The 20,149-nt window shown below is 41.4% G+C and overlaps 1 protein-coding gene across 2 annotated transcripts in view; it reads left to right on the top strand.

The window, feature by feature from the left end:
• LOC121575495 (voltage-dependent calcium channel subunit alpha-2/delta-2-like) overlaps positions 1–20,149 on the top strand; it is a 105,702-nt gene that overhangs the window by 73,202 nt on the left and 12,351 nt on the right. For both annotated transcript variants that reach the window (XM_045222994.1, XM_045222995.1), the window contains exons 8-28: positions 1,182–1,239; positions 1,355–1,405; positions 1,723–1,822; positions 2,134–2,295; positions 7,128–7,238; positions 7,532–7,610; positions 7,969–8,018; positions 8,439–8,528; positions 12,165–12,230; positions 12,329–12,403; positions 12,488–12,562; positions 12,864–12,935; positions 14,784–14,855; positions 16,646–16,707; positions 16,921–16,997; positions 17,128–17,188; positions 17,428–17,525; positions 17,740–17,830; positions 17,942–18,004; positions 18,236–18,339; positions 19,651–19,749. In XM_045222994.1, the coding sequence (XP_045078929.1) occupies positions 1,182–1,239; positions 1,355–1,405; positions 1,723–1,822; positions 2,134–2,295; positions 7,128–7,238; positions 7,532–7,610; positions 7,969–8,018; positions 8,439–8,528; positions 12,165–12,230; positions 12,329–12,403; positions 12,488–12,562; positions 12,864–12,935; positions 14,784–14,855; positions 16,646–16,707; positions 16,921–16,997; positions 17,128–17,188; positions 17,428–17,525; positions 17,740–17,830; positions 17,942–18,004; positions 18,236–18,339; positions 19,651–19,749 (1,716 nt within the window). The remainder of the gene's footprint in view (positions 1–1,181; positions 1,240–1,354; positions 1,406–1,722; positions 1,823–2,133; positions 2,296–7,127; positions 7,239–7,531; positions 7,611–7,968; positions 8,019–8,438; positions 8,529–12,164; positions 12,231–12,328; positions 12,404–12,487; positions 12,563–12,863; positions 12,936–14,783; positions 14,856–16,645; positions 16,708–16,920; positions 16,998–17,127; positions 17,189–17,427; positions 17,526–17,739; positions 17,831–17,941; positions 18,005–18,235; positions 18,340–19,650; positions 19,750–20,149) is intronic.

The following is a 20,149-nucleotide window of genomic DNA, read 5'->3' on the forward strand; positions in this document are numbered from 1 at the left end:
GGATGCCGTTATTACAGGAATACATGATGTCCTTATTACAGGAATACAGGATGCCCTTATTACAGGAATACAGGATGCCCTTTTTACAGGAATACATGATGCTCTTATTACAAGAATACATTATGTCCTTATTACAGGAATAAATTAGGCTCTTATTACAGGAATACAGGATGTCCTTATTACAGGAATACAGGATGCCCTTTTTACAGGAATACATGATGTTGTTATTACAGGAATAAAGGATGCCCTTATTAGAATTATAGGATCTCTTTGGTCTTTTCCTTCACGACAATGCAATATACTGTAAAGCAATACAAGTTTACTTGAATATGAATGGTTATATGGTTATATGAATGGTTGTAAATATGCTGGGTTGTGAAACTAAACTGTCTGCGTCCCAAATGGCACCCTATTCCCTTGATAGTGCAACATTTTTTATCAGGGCCCCTAGTAGTGCACTACAGTATATAGGGAATAGGGTACCATTTGGGATGCACACACTGAGTCTCTAGCTATAAACCTGTGATTTATCTCAATATCCTATTATTTCTGGGCAACAATTAAGTACCTGACTGTGATTGTTTTCAATTAAAATTGTCAAAAATAAACTAAAATAGCTTTTTGGGAAAGAGCAATTTCTCAAGCAATACTTTTTTTAGGACTGTCTGGTAGTGGAGTCGGGAGGTGAAAACTAGCTGTTATTGGCAGAGAGGTTTGGAACTCTCATTCTTATTGGTCTATAAACTATTTTACCGCCTTGAGATGTCACCAAGCAGGCCAAAACTCCATCCCACCAAAACAGGCTGAAATGTATTTTCAAACAGCTCTTACACTAGAAGGGCATTCTCATCATTTTCACAATTTCACAGTATTATTCCAACCTCATAGTGTGGAAATATATATAAAACACAGGAAAGTCAGGTTTTTGACTGCACTGGTCCTTTAAGCATCTACATTTACATTGACATTTTAGTCATTTAGCAGGCGCTCTTATCCAGAGCGCTTACTTAAAGGTTACAATAACTCAAAGGAAGGTAATACCACAAAACCTATGAAATGTAAATACAATATTAGTTCCATTGTCTTATATGTATCAAATATCATCGTCTGGTGGTAGACTGGTAGGGGCAAATAAAAACTGAAAGTAAAAATTCTGTATGTTTTTATTACCTTATCTGTAGCCACACCTTGGAGGGCCCCTGATAAGATCGACCTGTATGATGTGAGGAGAAGGCCTTGGTATGTGTTACCTATTCTGTTCTCTTTTAATAATTGATTTTGATGATGGTTGAAGAGTTCATTTTGAGGATTCTTATGATGAGCATTTGGGGATCTTCTCTTTCTTTTTCATAAGGTACATCCAAGGGGCCTCATCTCCCAAAGACATGATCATACTTGTTGATGTGTGAGTTCTCTAATTTAAGTTCCAATAACTTAGTTCCAAAATGACTGGTTACACTATAAGAGAGTGCAGTTTGTGTGTGTGTGTGTGTGTGTGTGTGTGTGTGTGAGAGAGATAGAGAGAGCGAGTGTGTGCGGCCAACTGGCCAGCCACATTATCACAGGGTCAAGAGCATGACAGTGACAACCAATGTCACATGATAAGCATCTACATGGGGAGCTTATTACATCATGCAATTAGTGTGCATGCGTGCACGAGTGCATGTGTGTGTTTTTGCGTATGCGTGTGTGTCATGATACCTTTCCCCTGTCCCCCCTCAGGAGTGGCAGTGTGAGCGGCCTCACTTTGAAGCTGATCAAGGCATCAGTGATGGAGATGCTGGACACTCTGTCTGATGACGACTATGTCAACGTGGCCAGGGTGAGTGTGTCTGATAGTGTGGTAGTTACTGTAGTTACACCTGGGATTGACATTTCATTGGTTATGCATTTGTTTTTTTTTGTAGAGTTCTATTTCATACTATTTTTCGATACATAGACATCAACATAAAACATGTTTCACAACCTTAAACAACACAATAATTACTCATATGAACGGTTATACATTTGTTAATAACCCATTTCCTCTTTCACTCACTGTCTTTATCTCTTGCGGTCTATCTAGCCTGCTCTCTCATAGTTGTTCCTCAATCCCACTTCTGCTCTGTCCTTCTCTCTCCTGTCCTGTTTCAGTTTAATGAAAAGGCAGAGGCAGTGGTCCCTTGCTTCAAACACCTGGTCCAGGCCAACGTTCGCAACAAGAAGATCTTCAAAGAGGCTGTGCAGATCATGCAAGCTAAAGGCACCACAGACTACAAGTCTGGTTTCCACTTTGCCTTCAATCAGCTACTAAACGTAAATGACTTAAAGCTCAACACTCTGAACGACCGCATTCTGTACAAGTGATGCCCAATTCTTTAGGGCTCCTACTATGAACTAGACAAGGACATTTCCCAAAGAAAATGTGTGTGCTTGCTATTTTGTGCTTTGAGCAAGCACATTAATGACATTTCATTAGAGATAACAGGCCAACCAGCAAAACATTTAAGAATGGCTCTCAAGGAGTAGACCATGTTGGGTATGGAATTGGGTGTACTTGTGGTTGTGGCTTGGTGGTATCAATGGCTTGGTTGCCAGATCCACTTCTGCTTTAGCCACCTCCCTTGTTGTTGTTATGCCAGACTAATACAGTATTATAAACCGGGTCCTGGATGCTGATTGGCTGAAACAGCATTGTATGACGCAAAAATACTTGTTTAATGTTTTATTTATATTGGTAACCAGTTTATGATAGTAATAAGGCACCTCAGGGGTTTGTGGTATATGGCCCATATACCACTTCCACTTGGGCTTTATTGCTTAAATATACTTTACAGTTACAGTATCAACCTTGCCTTCCTCTAAATCACGTACGCTTGTTAACGCACCTGGAGATAAGAAAGATAAGAGAGTATAATGCCGTACGATTGCAAACAGCAGTAACTATACATTTGGTCAAAGTTGAGTTAAGACCGAAATCAGACTTTGTCGTAATGTTTTGTACACTCTGTGACGAGTACTGGGGATACGAAGAGGCAGGACGCAGACGCAGGAATCAACAATGTAAAGGTTTACTTAACACTGAGCAAGAGAACAACAAAGAGTAATACTGACATTAACTAAACATAATTCTAGGCATATAGATCCTAAGGGTAACTTATGAGACAAAGCATGAACAAAGAGATGCTTACTAGGCCAGAGGCCTAGAAGCCTAGGAAATGAGAATTGACCATACAACCTTCCTCCATGGACTGGAAACAGGATAAGAGAGAACAAAGGCATTTAATTCCATTTATAACATCTGCAGGTGTAACTCTTTCAACCCAAAACCAACCACCATTGACCAATCAAACGATACCAACTTTACCGTAACCTGACCACCAGGCCCAATCTGCACAGGGTGTGACAGCATCTAAAGGCTTGTGTGGGGGATGAGACCAATGTAAATATGACAGAATTCCAGAGACAACCATAATTTCCCTTTGCATAGAATAATTTAGAGTTCACCATGTATAGATACAAGTTACTACAGAGACCATACATCCATATAGAGAGCATCAGAGTTATCCTCAGTGAACAAGTTTCAGATAGATACCAAACATGGATACTATAGTATTATTCTATCACACATTCAATAGTCAGTCCTCTGTATTCTGTAACAGAGAGTATAACATTTTGTCCCCTCAGAGGGGGGAATGTCTGACTAGTCCTTGGGCATTGTACTTTGTGCTTTCCTTGTGTTTGCCATGCGGACCCAGAGGTGATAGAGAGCACATAAATTAGGGCCTAGCCTACAATGGTAAGAGAGATAGCAAACAAAATATGTAAAACCAAGCTAACATAAAGCAAATGACAGTGTTCAAATTATAGTTATACAAAGTAATATATTTCTTAAGTATAAACATTTCCATGATGAAATAGTTCTTACCTTATGGCGAAAAAATGCTTGAAGGTTACTACAATAAAACATTCAAAACATAAAAAAATAACTACACCACCGTTCAAAAGTTTGGGGTCACTTTTTTTGTCCATTAAAATAACATCAAATTGATCAGGAATACAGTGTAGACATTGTTAATGTTGTAAATGGCTATTGTAGCTGGAAACGGCTGATTTTTAATGGTCCTCTGTAGCTCAGCTGGTAGAGCACGGCGCTTGTAACGCCAAGGTAGTGGGTTCGATCCCCGGGACCACCCATACACAAAAATGTATGCATGCATGACTGTATGTCGCTTTGGATAAAAGCGTCTGCTAAATGGCATATCATATTATTATTATATTATAGGCGTACAGAGGCCCATTATCAGCAACCATCAGTCCTGTGTTTGCTAATCCAAGTTTATCATTTTAAAAGGCTAATTGAACATTAGAAAACCCTTTTGCAATTATGTTAGCACAGCTGAAACTGAAAACTGGCCTTCTTGAGACTAGTTGAGTATCTGGAGCATCAGCAATTGTGGTTCGATTACAGGCTCAAAATGGCCAGAAACAAATAACTATCTTCTGAAACTCGTCAGTCTATTCTTGTTCTGAGAAATGAAGGCTATTCCATGCGAGAAATTGCCAAGAAACTGAAGATCTCGTACAACGCTGTGTACTACTCCCTTCACAGAACAGCGCAAACTGGCTCTAACCAGAATAGAAAGAGGAGTGGGAGGCCCCGGTGCACAACTGAGCAAGAGGACAAATACATTAGAGTGTCTAGTTTGAGAAACAGACGCCTCACAGGTCCTCAACTGGCAGCTTCATTAAATAGTACCCGCATAACACCAGTCTCAACGTCAACAGTGAAGAGGCGACTCTGGAATGTTGACCTTCTAGGCAGAGTTGCAATGCAAAAGCCATATCTCAGACTGGCCAATAAAAACAAAAGATTAAGAAGGGCAAAAGAACACAGACACTGGAAAAAGGAAGATTGGGAAAGTGTTATGGACAGACGAATCGAAGTTTGAGGTGTTCGGATCACAAAGAAGAACATTTGTGAGACTCAGACCAAATGAAAAGATGCTGGAGGAGTGCTTGATGCCATCTGTCAAGCATGGTGGAGGCAATGTGATGGTCTGGGGGTGCTTTGGTGGTGGTAAAGTGGGAGATTTGTACAGGGTAAAAGGGATCTTGAAGAAGGAAGGCAACACTCCATTTTGCAATGCCATGCCATACCCTGTGGACGGCGCTTGATTGGAGCCAATTTCCTCCTACAACAGGACAATGACCCAAAGCACAGCTCCAAACTATGCAATAACTATTTAGGGAAGAAGCAGTCAGCTGGTATTCTGTCTATAATGGAGTGGCTAGCACAGTCACCGGATCTCAACCCTATTGAGCTGTTGTGGGAGCAGCTTGACCATGTGGTACGTAAGAAGTGCCCATCAAGCCAATCCAACTTGTGGGAGGTGCTTCAGGAAGCATGGGGTGAAATATCTTCAGATTACCTCAAAAAATTGACAACTAGAATGCCAAAGGTCTGCAAGGCTGTAATTGCTGCAAATGGAGGATTCTTTGACGAAAGCAAAGTTTAATGGACACAATTATTATTTATATTAAAAATAATTATTTCTAACCTCGTCAATGACTACATTTCCTATTCATTTTGCTATATTTCCTATTCAAACTCATTTCATGTATGTTTTCATGGAGAACAAGGAAATGTCTAAGTGACCCCAAACTTTTGAACGGTAGTGTACATAACACCATTAAATAAAGTTGGAGTGTAGTTAGAACTCTCAAACTGTTTCCATCAAACAGAAAAACAACAAGTTGGATAAACGCATTTAGATTGTAGATACTGTGCTTTGCCTTTGCATTACTCATATATACTGAACATAAATATAACCGCAACATGTAAAGTTTTGGTCCCATGTTTCATGAGCTGAAATAAAATATCCCAGAAATGTTCCATATGCACAAAAAGCTTATTTCTCCCAAATGTGTTGCACAAATTTGTTTACATCCCTGTTAGTGAGCATTTCTCCTTTGCCAAAATAATCCATCCACCTGACAGGTGTGGCATATCAAGAAGCTGATTAAACAGCATGATCATTACACAAGTGCACCTTGTTCTGGGGACAATAAAAGGCCACTCTAAAATGTGCAGTTTTGTCACAAAACCCAATGCCACAGACGTCTCAAGTTTTGAGGGAGCATGCAATTGGAATGCTGACTGCAGGAATGTCCACCAAGGCTGTTGCCATAGAATTTAAAGTTCATTTCTCTACCATAAGCCGCCTCCAACATCGTTTTAGATAATTTGTCAGTATGTCCAACCGGCCTCACTACCGCAGACCACGTGTACCACGCCAGCCCAGGACTTCCACATCCGGCTTCTTCACCTGCAGGATCGTCTGAGACCAGCCACCCAGACAACTGATGAAACTGTGGAGTATTTCTGTCTGTAATAAAGCCCTTTTGTGGGGAAAAACTCATTATGATTGGCTCAGCCTGGCTCCCCGGTGGGTGGGTGGGCCCTCCCGGGTGGGCCCTCCCGTGGGCCCTCCCGGGTGGGCCCTCCCGTGGGCCCTCCCTCCCAGGCCCACCCATGCCTGTGCCTCTTCCCAGTCATGTGAATTCCATAGATTAGGGCCTAATACATTTATTTCAATTGACTGATTTCCTTATATGAACTGTAACTCGGTAAAATCGTTGAAATTGTTGCATGTTGCGTTCATATTTTTGTTCAGTATAGTTGTTTAAGGTCATACAAAGGCAGAGTGCAGCATCTGCATTTTAGGGGTCATAAGTCAAATCAGTGGGCATGATTGATATGCATAAAACATTACTTCATAATAAGATAATACATCAGTGCATTATCACTTATCTTCCTACAACATACTGTATTTGGCTGGAAAGCAAAAAAACTTGAAAGCATTTTTCTCAGTTTCACTGTTTGCATAGTTACTGCCCTTTGCCTTGAAGGGCAGCATAGTGAAAGCCATATCAGGGGAACAGCTCATCTTATTCCCTATACAGTGCACTACTTTTGACCAGAGCCCTATTGGAAATAGGGTGCCATTTGGGACATAGACAGTGTCCCCTCTTGCCTGCTTTATTCATCACATACTAACTTTCTGTATTAATCATTCACTTGCTGTGTTTTGTATTAATGTTAGCACACACTGTCTTTCTGTTTCTCTTTCTCTTTGTGTTTTTAGAAGACGAATGTCCCGCGAGCTCACTGCAATAAAATAATCATGCTGTTCACGGATGGAGGAGAGGATCGAGCTCAGGACATCTTTGAGCAGTACAACTGGCCCAACAAGACGGTGCGTTTCTCAGAAACTAAACACACACACAAAACACATAAGCTGACATTTCAATCACTATTTCATTGGTAACTTCATTCTTCCTTATTCATTGATGACTTCATTCTTGGAATCCATAAATGCGCCACTAGGGTTGAAAAAATTCCTCCTACTTATTTCCTGATTACAGGAATCTTCCAACTGGAATTTCTGGTCAAAGGATACCACAATGGATATCACACTTGGCTGTGTATCTCCGTGTTAATGATCCTGAATAAAGATGAATGGGTTATTTGAATTCTCTTTCTCCTAAGGTGCGGGTCTTTACATTCTCTGTGGGGCAGCACAACTATGATGTCACACCCTTGCAGTGGATTGCGTGTGCCAATAAAGGTGAGTGGGATCAGTGCAGGGGCTATTTTGTCTAACACGCATCAGTGAAGATCCCTCTTAACTTGTCCAAAAATAGATGCAGTAGGGGGGTTGTAACAAAATGGCAGTTTTCATTTCCTTGTGCCCTAATAAACATGACACTTGTCTGCTTAAGAGAAGTTACTGTAGTCTTTCAGTTTATAACCCCTAGCCTAGGTTATAAGCGCTTGATACACAACCTCCATCTTCACTCTCCCTCATCTGTGCCATAATTGTGAGCTCTGTTTCTCACCTATCTCTCTTGTTACCCCCCTCTCTCTCTCTCTCTCTCTCTCTCTCTCTCTCTCTCTCTCTCTCTCTCTCTCTCCTCTCCCTCTAGGTTTCTATTTTGAGATCCGCTCCATCTGTGCCATACGGATTAACACCCAGGTGGGTTTGTCTAGTGCCTCTTACACAGCTGATCCTGGGTCAGCCAGTTCTCCTCCTGGCACTGCTTCCTACTTCCTAGAATTGTTGTTGTTTATTGGAAACTGACTCTAATGTAGCGTATATATTATTACCCTGAGGTTATTACTGTGAAGTGTTTCCACTTACAGCCTGACAGGAAAATATATAAAGTTGGACAAATTTTACTGAGCATCTTTCCATCAGCAATAGCACGTAGTCATTTGAAATACCTTTCCGTTTCCTGTGTAACATCAGTGTGTGTGCGTCCCAAATGGCACCCTATTCTCTACATAGTGCACTACTTTTAACCAGAGCCCTATGTGCCCTGGTCAAAGGTATTGCACTATAAAGGGAATACAGTGCCATTTGGGACTGTTTGCTATTCCTGTGTGTTGTTACCAGGAGTACCTGGATGTGCTGGGCCGCCCCATGGTCCTGGCAGGCAGCCGTGCCAAGCAGGTTCAGTGGACCAACGTCTATCAGGATGCCTTGGTGAGGTCACCTGGCTCAGAACATTCAGCTACACTACCAGTCAAAAGTTTGGACACACCTACACATTCAAGGGTTTTTCTTTATTTTTACTATTTTTTACATTGTAGAATAATAGTGAAGACATCAAAACTATGAAATAACACATATGGAAACATGTAGTAAACAAAATAGTGTTAAACAAAACAAAATATATTTTATATTTGAGATTCTTAAAATAGCCACCCTTTGCCTTTATGACAGCTTTGCCCACTCTTGGCATTGTCTCAACCAGCTTCACCTGGAATGCTTTTCCAACAGTCTTGAAGGAGTTCCCACATATGCTGAGCACTTGTTGGCTACTTTTCCTTCACTCTGCGGTCCGACTCATCCCAAACTATCTCAATTGGGTTGAGGTCAGGGGATTATGGAGGCCAGGTCATCTGATGCAGCACTCCATCACTCTCCTTCTTGGTCAAATATCCCTTACACAGCCTGGAGGTGTGTTGGGTCATTGTCCTGTTGAAAAACAAATGATAGTCCCACTAAGCCCAAACCAGATGGGATGGCGTATCGCTGTAGAATGCTGTGGTAGCCATGCTGGTTAAGTGTGCCTTGAATTCTAAATAAATCACAGACAGTGTCACCAGCAAAGCACCCCCACACCATAACACCTCCTCCTCCATGCTTTACGGTGAGAAATACACACACGGAAATCATCCGTTCACCCACACCGCGTCTAACAAAGACACGGCGGTTGGAACCTAAAATCTCCAATTTGGACTCCAGACCAAAGGACAAATTTCCACCGGTCTAATGTCCATTGCTCATGTTTCTTGGCCCAAGCAGGTCTCTTCTTCTTATTGGTGTCCTTTAGGAGTGGTTTCTTTGCAGCAATTCGACTGTGATGGCCTGATTCACACAGTCCCCTTTGAATAGTTGATGTTAAGATGTGTCTGTTACTTGAACTCTGTGAATAATTTATTTGGGCTGCAATTTCTGAGGCTGGTAACTCTAATGAACTTATTCTCTGCAGCAGAGGTAACTCTGGGTCTTCCATTCCTGTGGTGGTCCTCATTAGAGCCAGTTTCATCATAGCGCTTGATGGTTTTTGCGACTGCGCTTGAAGAAACTTTCAAAGTTCTTCAAATGTTCCGTATTGACTGACCTTCATGTCTTAAAGTAATGATGGACTGTTGTTTCTCTTTGCTTATTTGAGCTGTTCTTGCCATAATATGGACTTGATCTTTTACCAAATAGGGCTATCTTCTGTATACCCCCCTACCTTGTCACAACACAACTGATTGGATCAAATGCATTAAGAAGGAAATAAATTCCACAAATTAACTTTTAAGAAGGCACACCTGTTCATTGAAATGCATTCCAGGTGACTACCTCATGAAGCTGGTTGAAAGAATGCCAAGAGTGTGCAAAGCTGTCATCAAGGAAAAGGGTGGCTATTTGAAGAATCTCAAATATAAAATATATTTTGATTTGTTTAACACTTTTTTGGTTACTACATGATTCCATATGTGTTATTTCATAGTTGTGATGTCTTCACTATTATTCTACAATGTCGAAAATAGTAAAAAAGAAAGAAAGAAAAACCATTGAATGAGTAGGTGTGTCCAAACTTTTGACTGGTGCTGTATATCTAATCTATAGCCTGAATGCCAGTCTGTTTGTACTATCATGCCAACTTCATTTCAGTCAGTCACTGTTTGGTATGACAATGAGTGACAAGGAGTTGGCATGATAGCACAAACAGACTGGCACTCATGCTAATTCATCTACATTGGACTTAAAGGGTGACTGCACTTCATGCTTTGGCCACATTTTTCATCAATCTCATTAACAAACGAGAGTTGTCTTGGGGGTGTGGTTTGAGGTGGGTGTTTCATGGGTTTGTCTTTGCCAGTCAATCACAACAAACAAGAAAAGTAGCTAGCCAGTTCGAGTTGAAACATTATTGAATGCAAGCTGGCAACATGCATCAAACATGCTGTCAGGTTTGCCTAATTATGAGCTAGCTAGCTAATGTTAGCTGGTAGGGATAAAACCTTTCTTCAGGTGCAACATTAGCTATGCAAATCTTCCTCTCACATTACACATTAGTGAGAGGCTATGTATTTAGCTAGTTACATCACAGTATCATAGCCTAGTATCATAGTGGCATAGCCTATCAAATAATGACATGTAGCTGTTTGACGGTTGACAGCCCAAGTAGAAACTAGTCAGATGTAATCCATATCCTGGCCATCTGCCCAAGATTGTTGAATAACTTTCTGGAAGCCCATTTTCTCTAGAGTGGCTATTTCCCAAGCAAGGGAAAATACTAACCACACGTCTTGTCTGGGAAAGAGGTTCCAGTTGGCGAGTTCGTTTTGCGCAGTGGTGGAAAAAGTACCCAATTGTCATACATGAGTAAAAGTAAAAATACCTTGATAGAAAATGACTCAAGTAGAAGTGAATGTCACCCAGCAAAATACTACTTGAGTAAAGGTATAAAAGTAATTGGTTTAAAATATACTTAAGTATCAAAAGTAAATGTAATTGCTAAAATATACTTAAGTATCAAAAGTAAAAGTAGAAATCATTTCACATTCTTTATATTAAGCAAACCAGACTGCACCATTTTCTTGTTCTTTTCATATACGGATAGCCAGGGGCACACTCCAACACTCAGACATCATTTACAAATGAAGCATTTTTGTTTAGTGAGTCCGTCAGATCAGAGGCAGTAGGGATGACCAGGGATGTTCTCTTGATAAGTGCGTGAATTGGACCATTTTCCTGTCCTGCTAAGCATTCAAAATGTAATAAGTACTTTTGGGTGTCAGGGAAAATATATGGAGTAAAAAGTACATTCGTTTATTTTGGAATGTAGTGCAGTAAAAGTAAAAGTTGTCAAAAATAGAAATAGTAAAGTAAAGTACAAAAACGGCTTAAGTAGTACTTTAAAGTATTTTTACTTAAGTACTTTACACCACTGGTTTTGAGTGCCCCGGGTGGGCGGGGTTTGCTCATTTTCGACCATTCCATTGATCCTCCTAAGGAGAGGTCTCCGTCCACCCAGGGCACCGGGCCATGCAAAGCGAACTCGCCCAGTCTTTACCCCAAAAATATGGTTCCACCATGTGTTAATAGGCAAAAGGGGTCATGAATTGTTGACATAATTGTAATCCAAACCAAACCCTCAAGTCATGACACAGTCACTTATCAAACTCCATTTTGGTCGAGACTGACTTTATAACCAAAATTATCCTATTTATACTTTGTAGTCAATTTTGCCACTATAATGAATGTTTCTGACTCATATCGATGCCACATAGGCCGTTTAAAACCAGAGAAGTTGGTTCTAAGGAGCAGTTGACCTTACAGTATATACACACGGTCCACTGACAGAGACATACCATTGAGTGCTCTGTAGGTGGATGATAATAATATATCCACATCTGATTTCTAAGTTCCATAAGCATTACAATCTCCTGTAATCATATAGTGAGGTGCCATTGCACAATGTAGACACATTGGGGCAGTTTCCCAGACACAAATTAAGCCTAGGCCTGGATTATGATGTGTTCTGTTGGTAGTGTGGGAGAGGACTATTAGGGAAAACACTTAACATTTTGTTCTTCTGTTTGTCTTGTTTCTTTATAGGGTCTGGGACTGGTTTTTACTGGAACCATGCCTGTTTTTAATCTCACCGTGGATGGAAACTCACAGGTGCAGTCATTTAAAACAGTTCACGTTGACCAATGGCAATCTTTCTTTAATAAATCACAATTTCTTGAGGTTTTGTTTACTGGTTGTTTTCTCCACAGAATCAGCTCATATTAGGTGTCATGGGGGTGGACGTGCATCTGGACGAAATCAAAAAGCTGACGCCACGATACAACGTCAGTATACCGCATCATATCTTACTTCACACACACTTGCATGCACACAAGTAATAATTTATTCTATGCTCCGTACCTTTGCAGCTTGGAGCCAATGGGTACATATACGCCATCGACCCAAATGGATACCTTCTCCTGCATCCAAACCTTCACCCAAAAGTGATGTATACCAAATTCCCCCACTGAAAGATCACTGTGCAGTTTATAGGGAGTATTGTAAATAGATTGTAGATTGTACATTTTTATTTGATACAAAGTGAATGTTGTTGGATGTAGGTTAGATATAGAACCTAGTGTGTACTGCTTATTGCATGTCATTCCAATTAGCTAAGATAAGATTGTCAGTGCATGTATTCAACTGAAAATAGAATACAACTGAGATTTATTCAACTGAATGTGTTACTGTAAAACATGGGGATGCTGTGATATCCCTAATGTGACTGGTGCTTTTCCGCAACAGCTGCTCGACCTACCAGAGCCTGTAACACTTGACTTCCTGGATGCTGAGGTGGAGGATAGCTCCAAACAGGAAGTGAGTATAATAGCATGCACTGTGCCATATACTATATACACTGAGTATACTTAAGCAATAAGGCACGAGGGGGTGTGGTATATGGAAAATATACCACGGCTAAGGGCTGCTCTTAGGGACGAGGCAATGTGGAGTGCCTGGATACAGCCCTTAGCCGTGGTATGTTGGCCATATACCACAAACCCCCGAGGTGCCTTATTGCTATTATAAACTGGTTACCAACGTAATTAGAGCAGTAAAAATACATGTTTTGTCATACCCGTGGTATACCAGATATACCAGCCGTGGTATATTGGCCATATAACACAAACCCCTGAGGTGCCTTATTGCTATTATAAACTGGTTACCAACGTAATTAGAACAGTAAAAATAAATGTTTTGTCATACCCGTGGTATACTTGATATACCACGGCGGTCAGCCAATCAGCATTCAGGGCTCGAACCACCCAGTTTATAAAAAACATTAAGAACACCTGGGCCCAGATTCACAAAACACTTCTTAAGCAAAAACATAAGAAGCTTCTTAAGAAAAAAAATAAGAAGTTCATAAGATAGTTCGTAAGTGCGATTCCTCAACAATATCTTAAGATTAAATGATTTTCTTAAGAACTTCTCAAATATCTTCTTACCAATCTTCTTAAGATGTTTGTTGCTAGGCAACCGATTTAGTTAGCTATCTAGCTAGCAATGGCAATCATGTTAGCATATTTCCTACTGAGATTACTGTTCTAAAATGTTCTTGGGTTTAAAATAATCAATACTGAAACTTTCAGATGAAGTTTGTGAGTGAATAAACATGTTCAATTGCTTTCATGAGCTTATTCTCTCACTGCCCTGAGTTTAAGACAAGGGTTCAGCTATCTTGGAATTAAGAACAAATACAAAAAATGTATATTCTAGAATCAAACTTTTTGCTTAAGGAGAAACAAGAAATAGTGCAAGAACATTTCCAATAACCTTTTTGAGGAATAGCAACTTTGCTATACTTTCTTCATAAGTCTATAGTTAAGGGGAAAATGGCAGTTAAGAAGAAATATCTTCTTAAGAAGGTTTTGTGAATCTGGGCCCAGGTGAATGCAGGTGAAAGCTATGATCCCTTATTGGTGTCACTTGTTAAATCCACTTCAATCAGTGTAGATGAAGGGGAGGAGACAGGTTAAATAAGGATTTTTAAGGCTTGAGACGCTGCTGGGTTTTTCACGCTCAACAGTTTCCCGTGTGTATCAAGAATGGTCCACCACCCAAAGGACATCCAGCCAACTTGAAGCATTGGCGTCAACATAGACCAGCATCTCTTTCGAACGCTTTCGACACATTGTAGAGTCCATGCCCGACGAATTGAGGGTGTTCTGAAGGCAAAAGGGTTGGGGGGGTGCAACTCAATATTAGGAAGGTGTTCCTAATGTTTGGTATACTCAGTGCAGTGCATAGCTTTCATATAAATCATGCATTTATGCCAATGGGAAATCTGTGTGAGAATGTGTAATGCATATCTAAGTTAGAATGTTAGGATTTAGCTAACCTATTCTATATACAGAAGTAGTAAGAGTTACTCATCCAGTTACAATACTTGTACTTATCCACTCAATTATATGGTGAAAGGGGGGAATATTGACATACTGTGCACTAAATACACCAATAATTCGATAAGTACATGAATGTAGTACAATCAAAGTGTGTATCCCAAATGGCACCCTATTCCCTATATATTGCACTACTTTTGACCAGAGCCCTATTGTGTTGCACCATATAGGGAATAGGGTGCCATTTGGAACATTACCTAAAATGTTGTGCTGCTAGACCATGGAGATGCAACCGCATAGGTAACATACTATCTCTACATTCCAGATCCGCAAACAGATGATTGATGGCAGACCGGGTGATATGCAGATTAAGACGCTTGTTAAATCAATTGATGAGGCAAGTGTGCGTGCGTGTGTGTGTGTATGTGCGTGTGTATTGTTCCTTACTTTACACCTAGACACTATATCAGGTATACAGTACCAGTCAAAAGTTTGGACACACCTACTCATTCAACGGTTTTTCTTTATTTTTACTATTTTCTACATCGTAGAATAATAGTGAAGACATCAAAACTATGAAATAACACATATGGAATCATGTAGTAATCAAAAAAGTGTTAAACAAATCAAAATATATGTTACATTTTAGATTCTTCAAAGTAGCCACCCTTTGCCTTGATGACAGCTTTGCACACTCTCAGCATTCTCTCAACCAGCTTCACCTGCAATGCTTTTCCAACAGTCTTGAAGGAGTTCCCACACATGCTGAGCACTTGTTGGCTGCTTTTCCTTCACTCTGCGGTCCAACTCATCCCAAACCATCTCAATTGGGTTGAGGTCGGGTGATTGTGGAGGCCAGGTCATCTGATGCAGCACTCCATCACTCCTTGGTCAAATATGCCTTACACAGCCTGGAGGTGTGTTTTGGGTCATTGTCCTGTTGAAAAACAAATGACAGTCCCACTAAGCACAAACCAGATGGGATGGCGTATCGCTGCAGAATGCTGTGGTAGCCATGCTGGTTAAGTGTGCCTTGAATTGTAAATAAACCCTGACAGTGTCACCAGCAAAGCACCCCCACACCTCCACCATGCTTCACGGTGGGAACCACACATGCGGAGATCATCCGTTCACCTACTCTGCGTCTCACAGAGACACGGCGTTTGGAACCAAAGATCTCAAATTTGGACTCATCAGACCAAAGGACAGATTTCCACCGGTCTAATGTCCATTGCTCGTGTTTCTTGGCCCAAGCAAGTTCCTTCTTCTTATTGGTGTCCTTTAGTAGTGGTTTCTTTACAGCAATTAGACCATGAAGGACTGATTCACGCAGTCTCCTCTGAACAGTTGATGCTGAGATGTGTCTGTGACTTGAACTCTGTGAAGCATTTATTTGGGCTGCAATGAGGTGCAGTTAATTGTCGATTTCTGAGGCTGGTAACTCTAATGAACTTATCCTCTGCAGCAGAGGTAACTCTGGATCTTCCTTTCCTGTGGTGGTCCTCATGAGAGCCAGTTTCATCATAGCGCTTGATGGTTTTTGCGACTGCACTTGAAGAAACTTTCAAAATTCTTGAAATGTTCCGGATTGACTGACCTTCATGTTTTAAAGTAATGATGGACTGTCATTTCTCTTTACCTGTTTGAGCTGTTCTTGCCATAATATGGACTTGGCCTTTTACCAAATAGGGCTATCTTCTGTATACCCCCCCTACCTTGTCACAACACAACTGATTGGCTCAAACGCATTAAGAAGGAAAGAAATTCCACAAATTAACTTTTAACAAGGCACACCTCTTAATTGAAATGCATTCCAAGTGACTACCTCATGAAGCTGGTTGAGAGAATGCCAAGAGTGTGCAAAGCTGTCATCAAGGCAAAGGGTGGCTACTTTGAAGAATCTCAAATATAACATATATTTTGATTTGTTTAACACTTTTCTGGTTACTACATGATTCCATATGTGTTATTTCATAGTTTTGATGTCTTCACTATTATTCTACAATGTATAAAATAGTAAAAATAATGAAAAACCCTGGAATGAGTAGGTGTTCTAAACTTTTGACTGGTACTGTACTTTACTTCACATACTTCATTCACACTAATGACTGTAAACCCTAGGAACCCAACAGCCATGGTCTGGGAGCAAACCTATTTTAATATGTAACTTTTCCCCCTTCATTGCAGCGATACATAGATGAGGGAGTTCGGAGTTACACCTGGACACCCATCAATGGTACAGACTACAGGTGAGGAGGCAGGAGATAGAGGTGTGGGTTGAAGGGTAGAGGATTAGTAATGGTAACCATTGTAATAGGATATGAACTGCTGAAGATGACAGGTTTGAGTGTGTGGGTGGACGGACTCTATACCTAGTAGGTTAATGGTAGTAGTGTCTTCTCTTGTGCCTCAGACTTTGATTCATTTCCTCTGTTTTCTTTTGGGGATGCTGCCACTTGTAGTCTGGGCCTGGTACTGCCACCCTACAGTGAATACTACATCCAGGCAGACCTGAGTGATGTGATGCTGCAGCTCCAGTGTGAGTACTACTGCCCACCCAGAGAGCCGCTGTCTCCCTTTAGCTCTGGTCCAGGGCGTTATGAGCGGCTTGCTGACGCTGAGCCCGATGACATGGGTGGTTGATGACAGTCTCTCTCTCTCCGTTGCAGATCTGCAATCTTTGCTGCCCAGCTCCTTTGAATCAGGGGGACACGTGTTCCTGGCTCCCAGGTACAGAGATGAGTGAGTGATGTGTGTGTGTGTGTGTGTGTGTGTGTGTGTGTGTGTGTGTGTGTGTGTGTGTGTGTGTGTGTATGTGTGTATGTGTGTGTGTGTGTGTGTGTGTGTGTGTGTGTGTGTGTGTGTGTGTGTGTGTGTGTGTGTGTGTGTGTGTGTGTGTGTGTGTGTGTGTGTGCAAGAGTTTTGTGCGTGTGTGTAATCTCATCTCTGTCTAACCGTTCTTCTTTTAGGGAATACTGCAAGCGTCTGCACATCTCTGACAACAACACACAGTTCCTGGAGAACTTCCTGTCTCTCATGGTGGAGATCACACCAGAATCTGAAGACTGTGAGTTTCTCTTCTTTATGTCAATGAGTTTGTAGGGTGGTTAGGGTCATGCCCTTCACCATACTACACAAGCTTTGAACTGCTGTAGATGACATGGAAGGACACTTGAGGCCAACAAAACATTATATTTGGGAAGTGTGCAAAGCACATTTTTCACCTACAATATTTTATAAAGACTGACGGGTACATTAACTGTGTGTGTGTGTGTTCACAGGTGATCAAGGCCTCATTCACAACCTGATCTTGGATTCTGGAATCATCTGGCAGCTAGCATCTAGAGTGTGGAAGAACAAGGATATCCAAACGTGAGTGAACTCAACAAATAATTGCCCTATAACATTGATATTAAAAACAATTCATGTGAATAATAACAATATGTGTAACGTCTGAGTGAATTAAATTACTTTTTGCTTCAGGTATGGTTTCCTGGCATTATTTGCAGCCACAGACGGAGGTGTCACCCGGGTCTTCCCCAACTCGTGAGTGTGTGTTTGAGGAGTTACAGATATCACTCTGGCTAATAAAATATACTTTGTTTGTTAATAATTGCATGCCTTTCCTGTCTGTGAGCATTATGGTAGTTGAATGTGAGTATGCTTGAATACTTACACATTACTCAAGCAATACTGCTTGAATACTCAAGCATCAAGTAATACTGCTTGAATACTCAAGCAATACTGCTTGAATGTGAGTTGTCCTGGGCTTCCCAGGGCTGCTGAGTCGTGGGATGAGGACCCTGAGCCCTTCAACTCTAACTACTACCGGCGCAGCCTGGACAACAAGGGCTATATGTTCAGAGCTCCACCCAGAGCCTGTGAGTAACACACACTGATATACGCTACATGGTCAAACGTATGTGGACACCCCTTCAAATTAGTGAATTTGGCTATTTCAGCCACACCCGTTGCTGACAGGTTTATACATTCGAGCACACACCCATGCAATATCCCTAGACAAACAATGGCAGTAGAATGGCCCGTACTGAAGAGCTCAGTGACTTTCAACGTGGCACCGTTATAGGATGCCACCTTTCCAACAAGTGAGTTCGTGAAATTTCTGCCCTGCTAGAGCTGCCCCGGTCAACTGTAAGTGCTGTTATTGTGGAGTGGAAACGTCTAGGAGCAACAACGGCTCAGCCGCGAAGTGGTAGGCCACACAAGCTCACAGAACGGTACTCTGGAGCAGTGGAAATGCGTTCTCTGGAGTGATTAATCACGCTTCACCATCTGGCAGTCCGACGGAAAAATCTGGGTTTGGCAGATGCTAGGAGAATGCTATCTGCCCCAATGCATAGTGCCAATTGTAAAGTTTGGTGGAGGAGGAATAATGGTCTGGGACTGTTTTTCATGGTTTGGCCCCTTAGTTCCATTGATGGGAAATATTAACGCTACAGCATACAATGGCATTCTAGATGATTCTGTGCTTTCAACTTTGTGCCAACAGTTTGGGGGAAGGCCCTTTCCTGTTTCAGCATGACAATGCCCCCGTGCACAAACTGAGGTCCATACAGAAATGGTTTGTCGAGATCAGTATGGAAGAACTTGACTGGACAGCACAGAGCCCTGACCTCAACCCCATCGAACACCTTTGGAATGCCGACTGCGAGCCAGGCCTAATCAGCCAACATCAGTTTCCGACCTCACTAATGCTTTTGTGGCTGAATGGAAGCAAGTCCCTGCAGCAATGTTCCAACATTACATTTTACATTTTAGTCATTTAGCAGACGCTCTTATCCAGAGCGACTTACAGTTAGTGAGTGCATACATTTTCATACTGAGTGGAAAGTCTTCCCAGGAAGGTGGAGGCTGTTATAGCAGTAAAGGGGGGACCAACTCCATATTAATGCATCAAAGGGGGGACCAACTCCATATTAATGCCCATGATTTTGGAATGAGATGTTTGACGAGCAGGTGTCCACATACTTTTGGCAATGTAGTGTATATGACCTTGGAGATAAAAGTCAGGTTTTTAGATAGCAAGCAGGTTGTAGGCATTTAAAGACATTTCACTCATATAACGTGAAAATAAGTGATTCATTCATCTTGTTTATAACCTGTCACGATAACACAGATCAATCACTGCTTTCTGTTTGCATGAACTTTGACCCTGTTAACCTTTGTCATAGCCATGGATGATCCGGTGACCTCGGAGAACGGCACCATCGGAATCCTGGTCAGCACTGCCGTGGAAGTCAACCTGGGAGGCAAGAACCTGAGACCGGCAGGTAAAGCTGTTATGGTTGTGAATACAGTAATTGGAGGAGGTTTTATCTTTTAATGTCAATGGCCCCGTATCGTTGCAAAATTCCGGTAATTTTCCCAAAATTCCCAGGATATCTGGACTCCTCCAACCAGGATTTCTGGAAAACCTGGGAATTTATGGAAGTTACTGCAATTTTGCAATTCTAATGGCCTCAGATCCTGGTTGCTTTGTCCTTCTCCCTCTTCTTAAAGGAGAAGTTTACCCAAAATCCAGAAACTCCCAAGTGATTCCATAAATTGAAACTAGTTCAGTGGATGTTGCCCTCTCCACCTCTCTCTCCCTGTAGTGCTGTACTGAAACTGCTGAAAAAAATGGGTCATGTTACTCGTGACGTTGCTGGATGCAGGCCACGCTCTGCTCCG

The sequence above is a fragment of the Coregonus clupeaformis genome, chromosome 10 (assembly GCF_020615455.1).
Source record: "Coregonus clupeaformis isolate EN_2021a chromosome 10, ASM2061545v1, whole genome shotgun sequence".
Classification (NCBI taxonomy): Eukaryota; Metazoa; Chordata; class Actinopteri; order Salmoniformes; family Salmonidae; genus Coregonus; species Coregonus clupeaformis.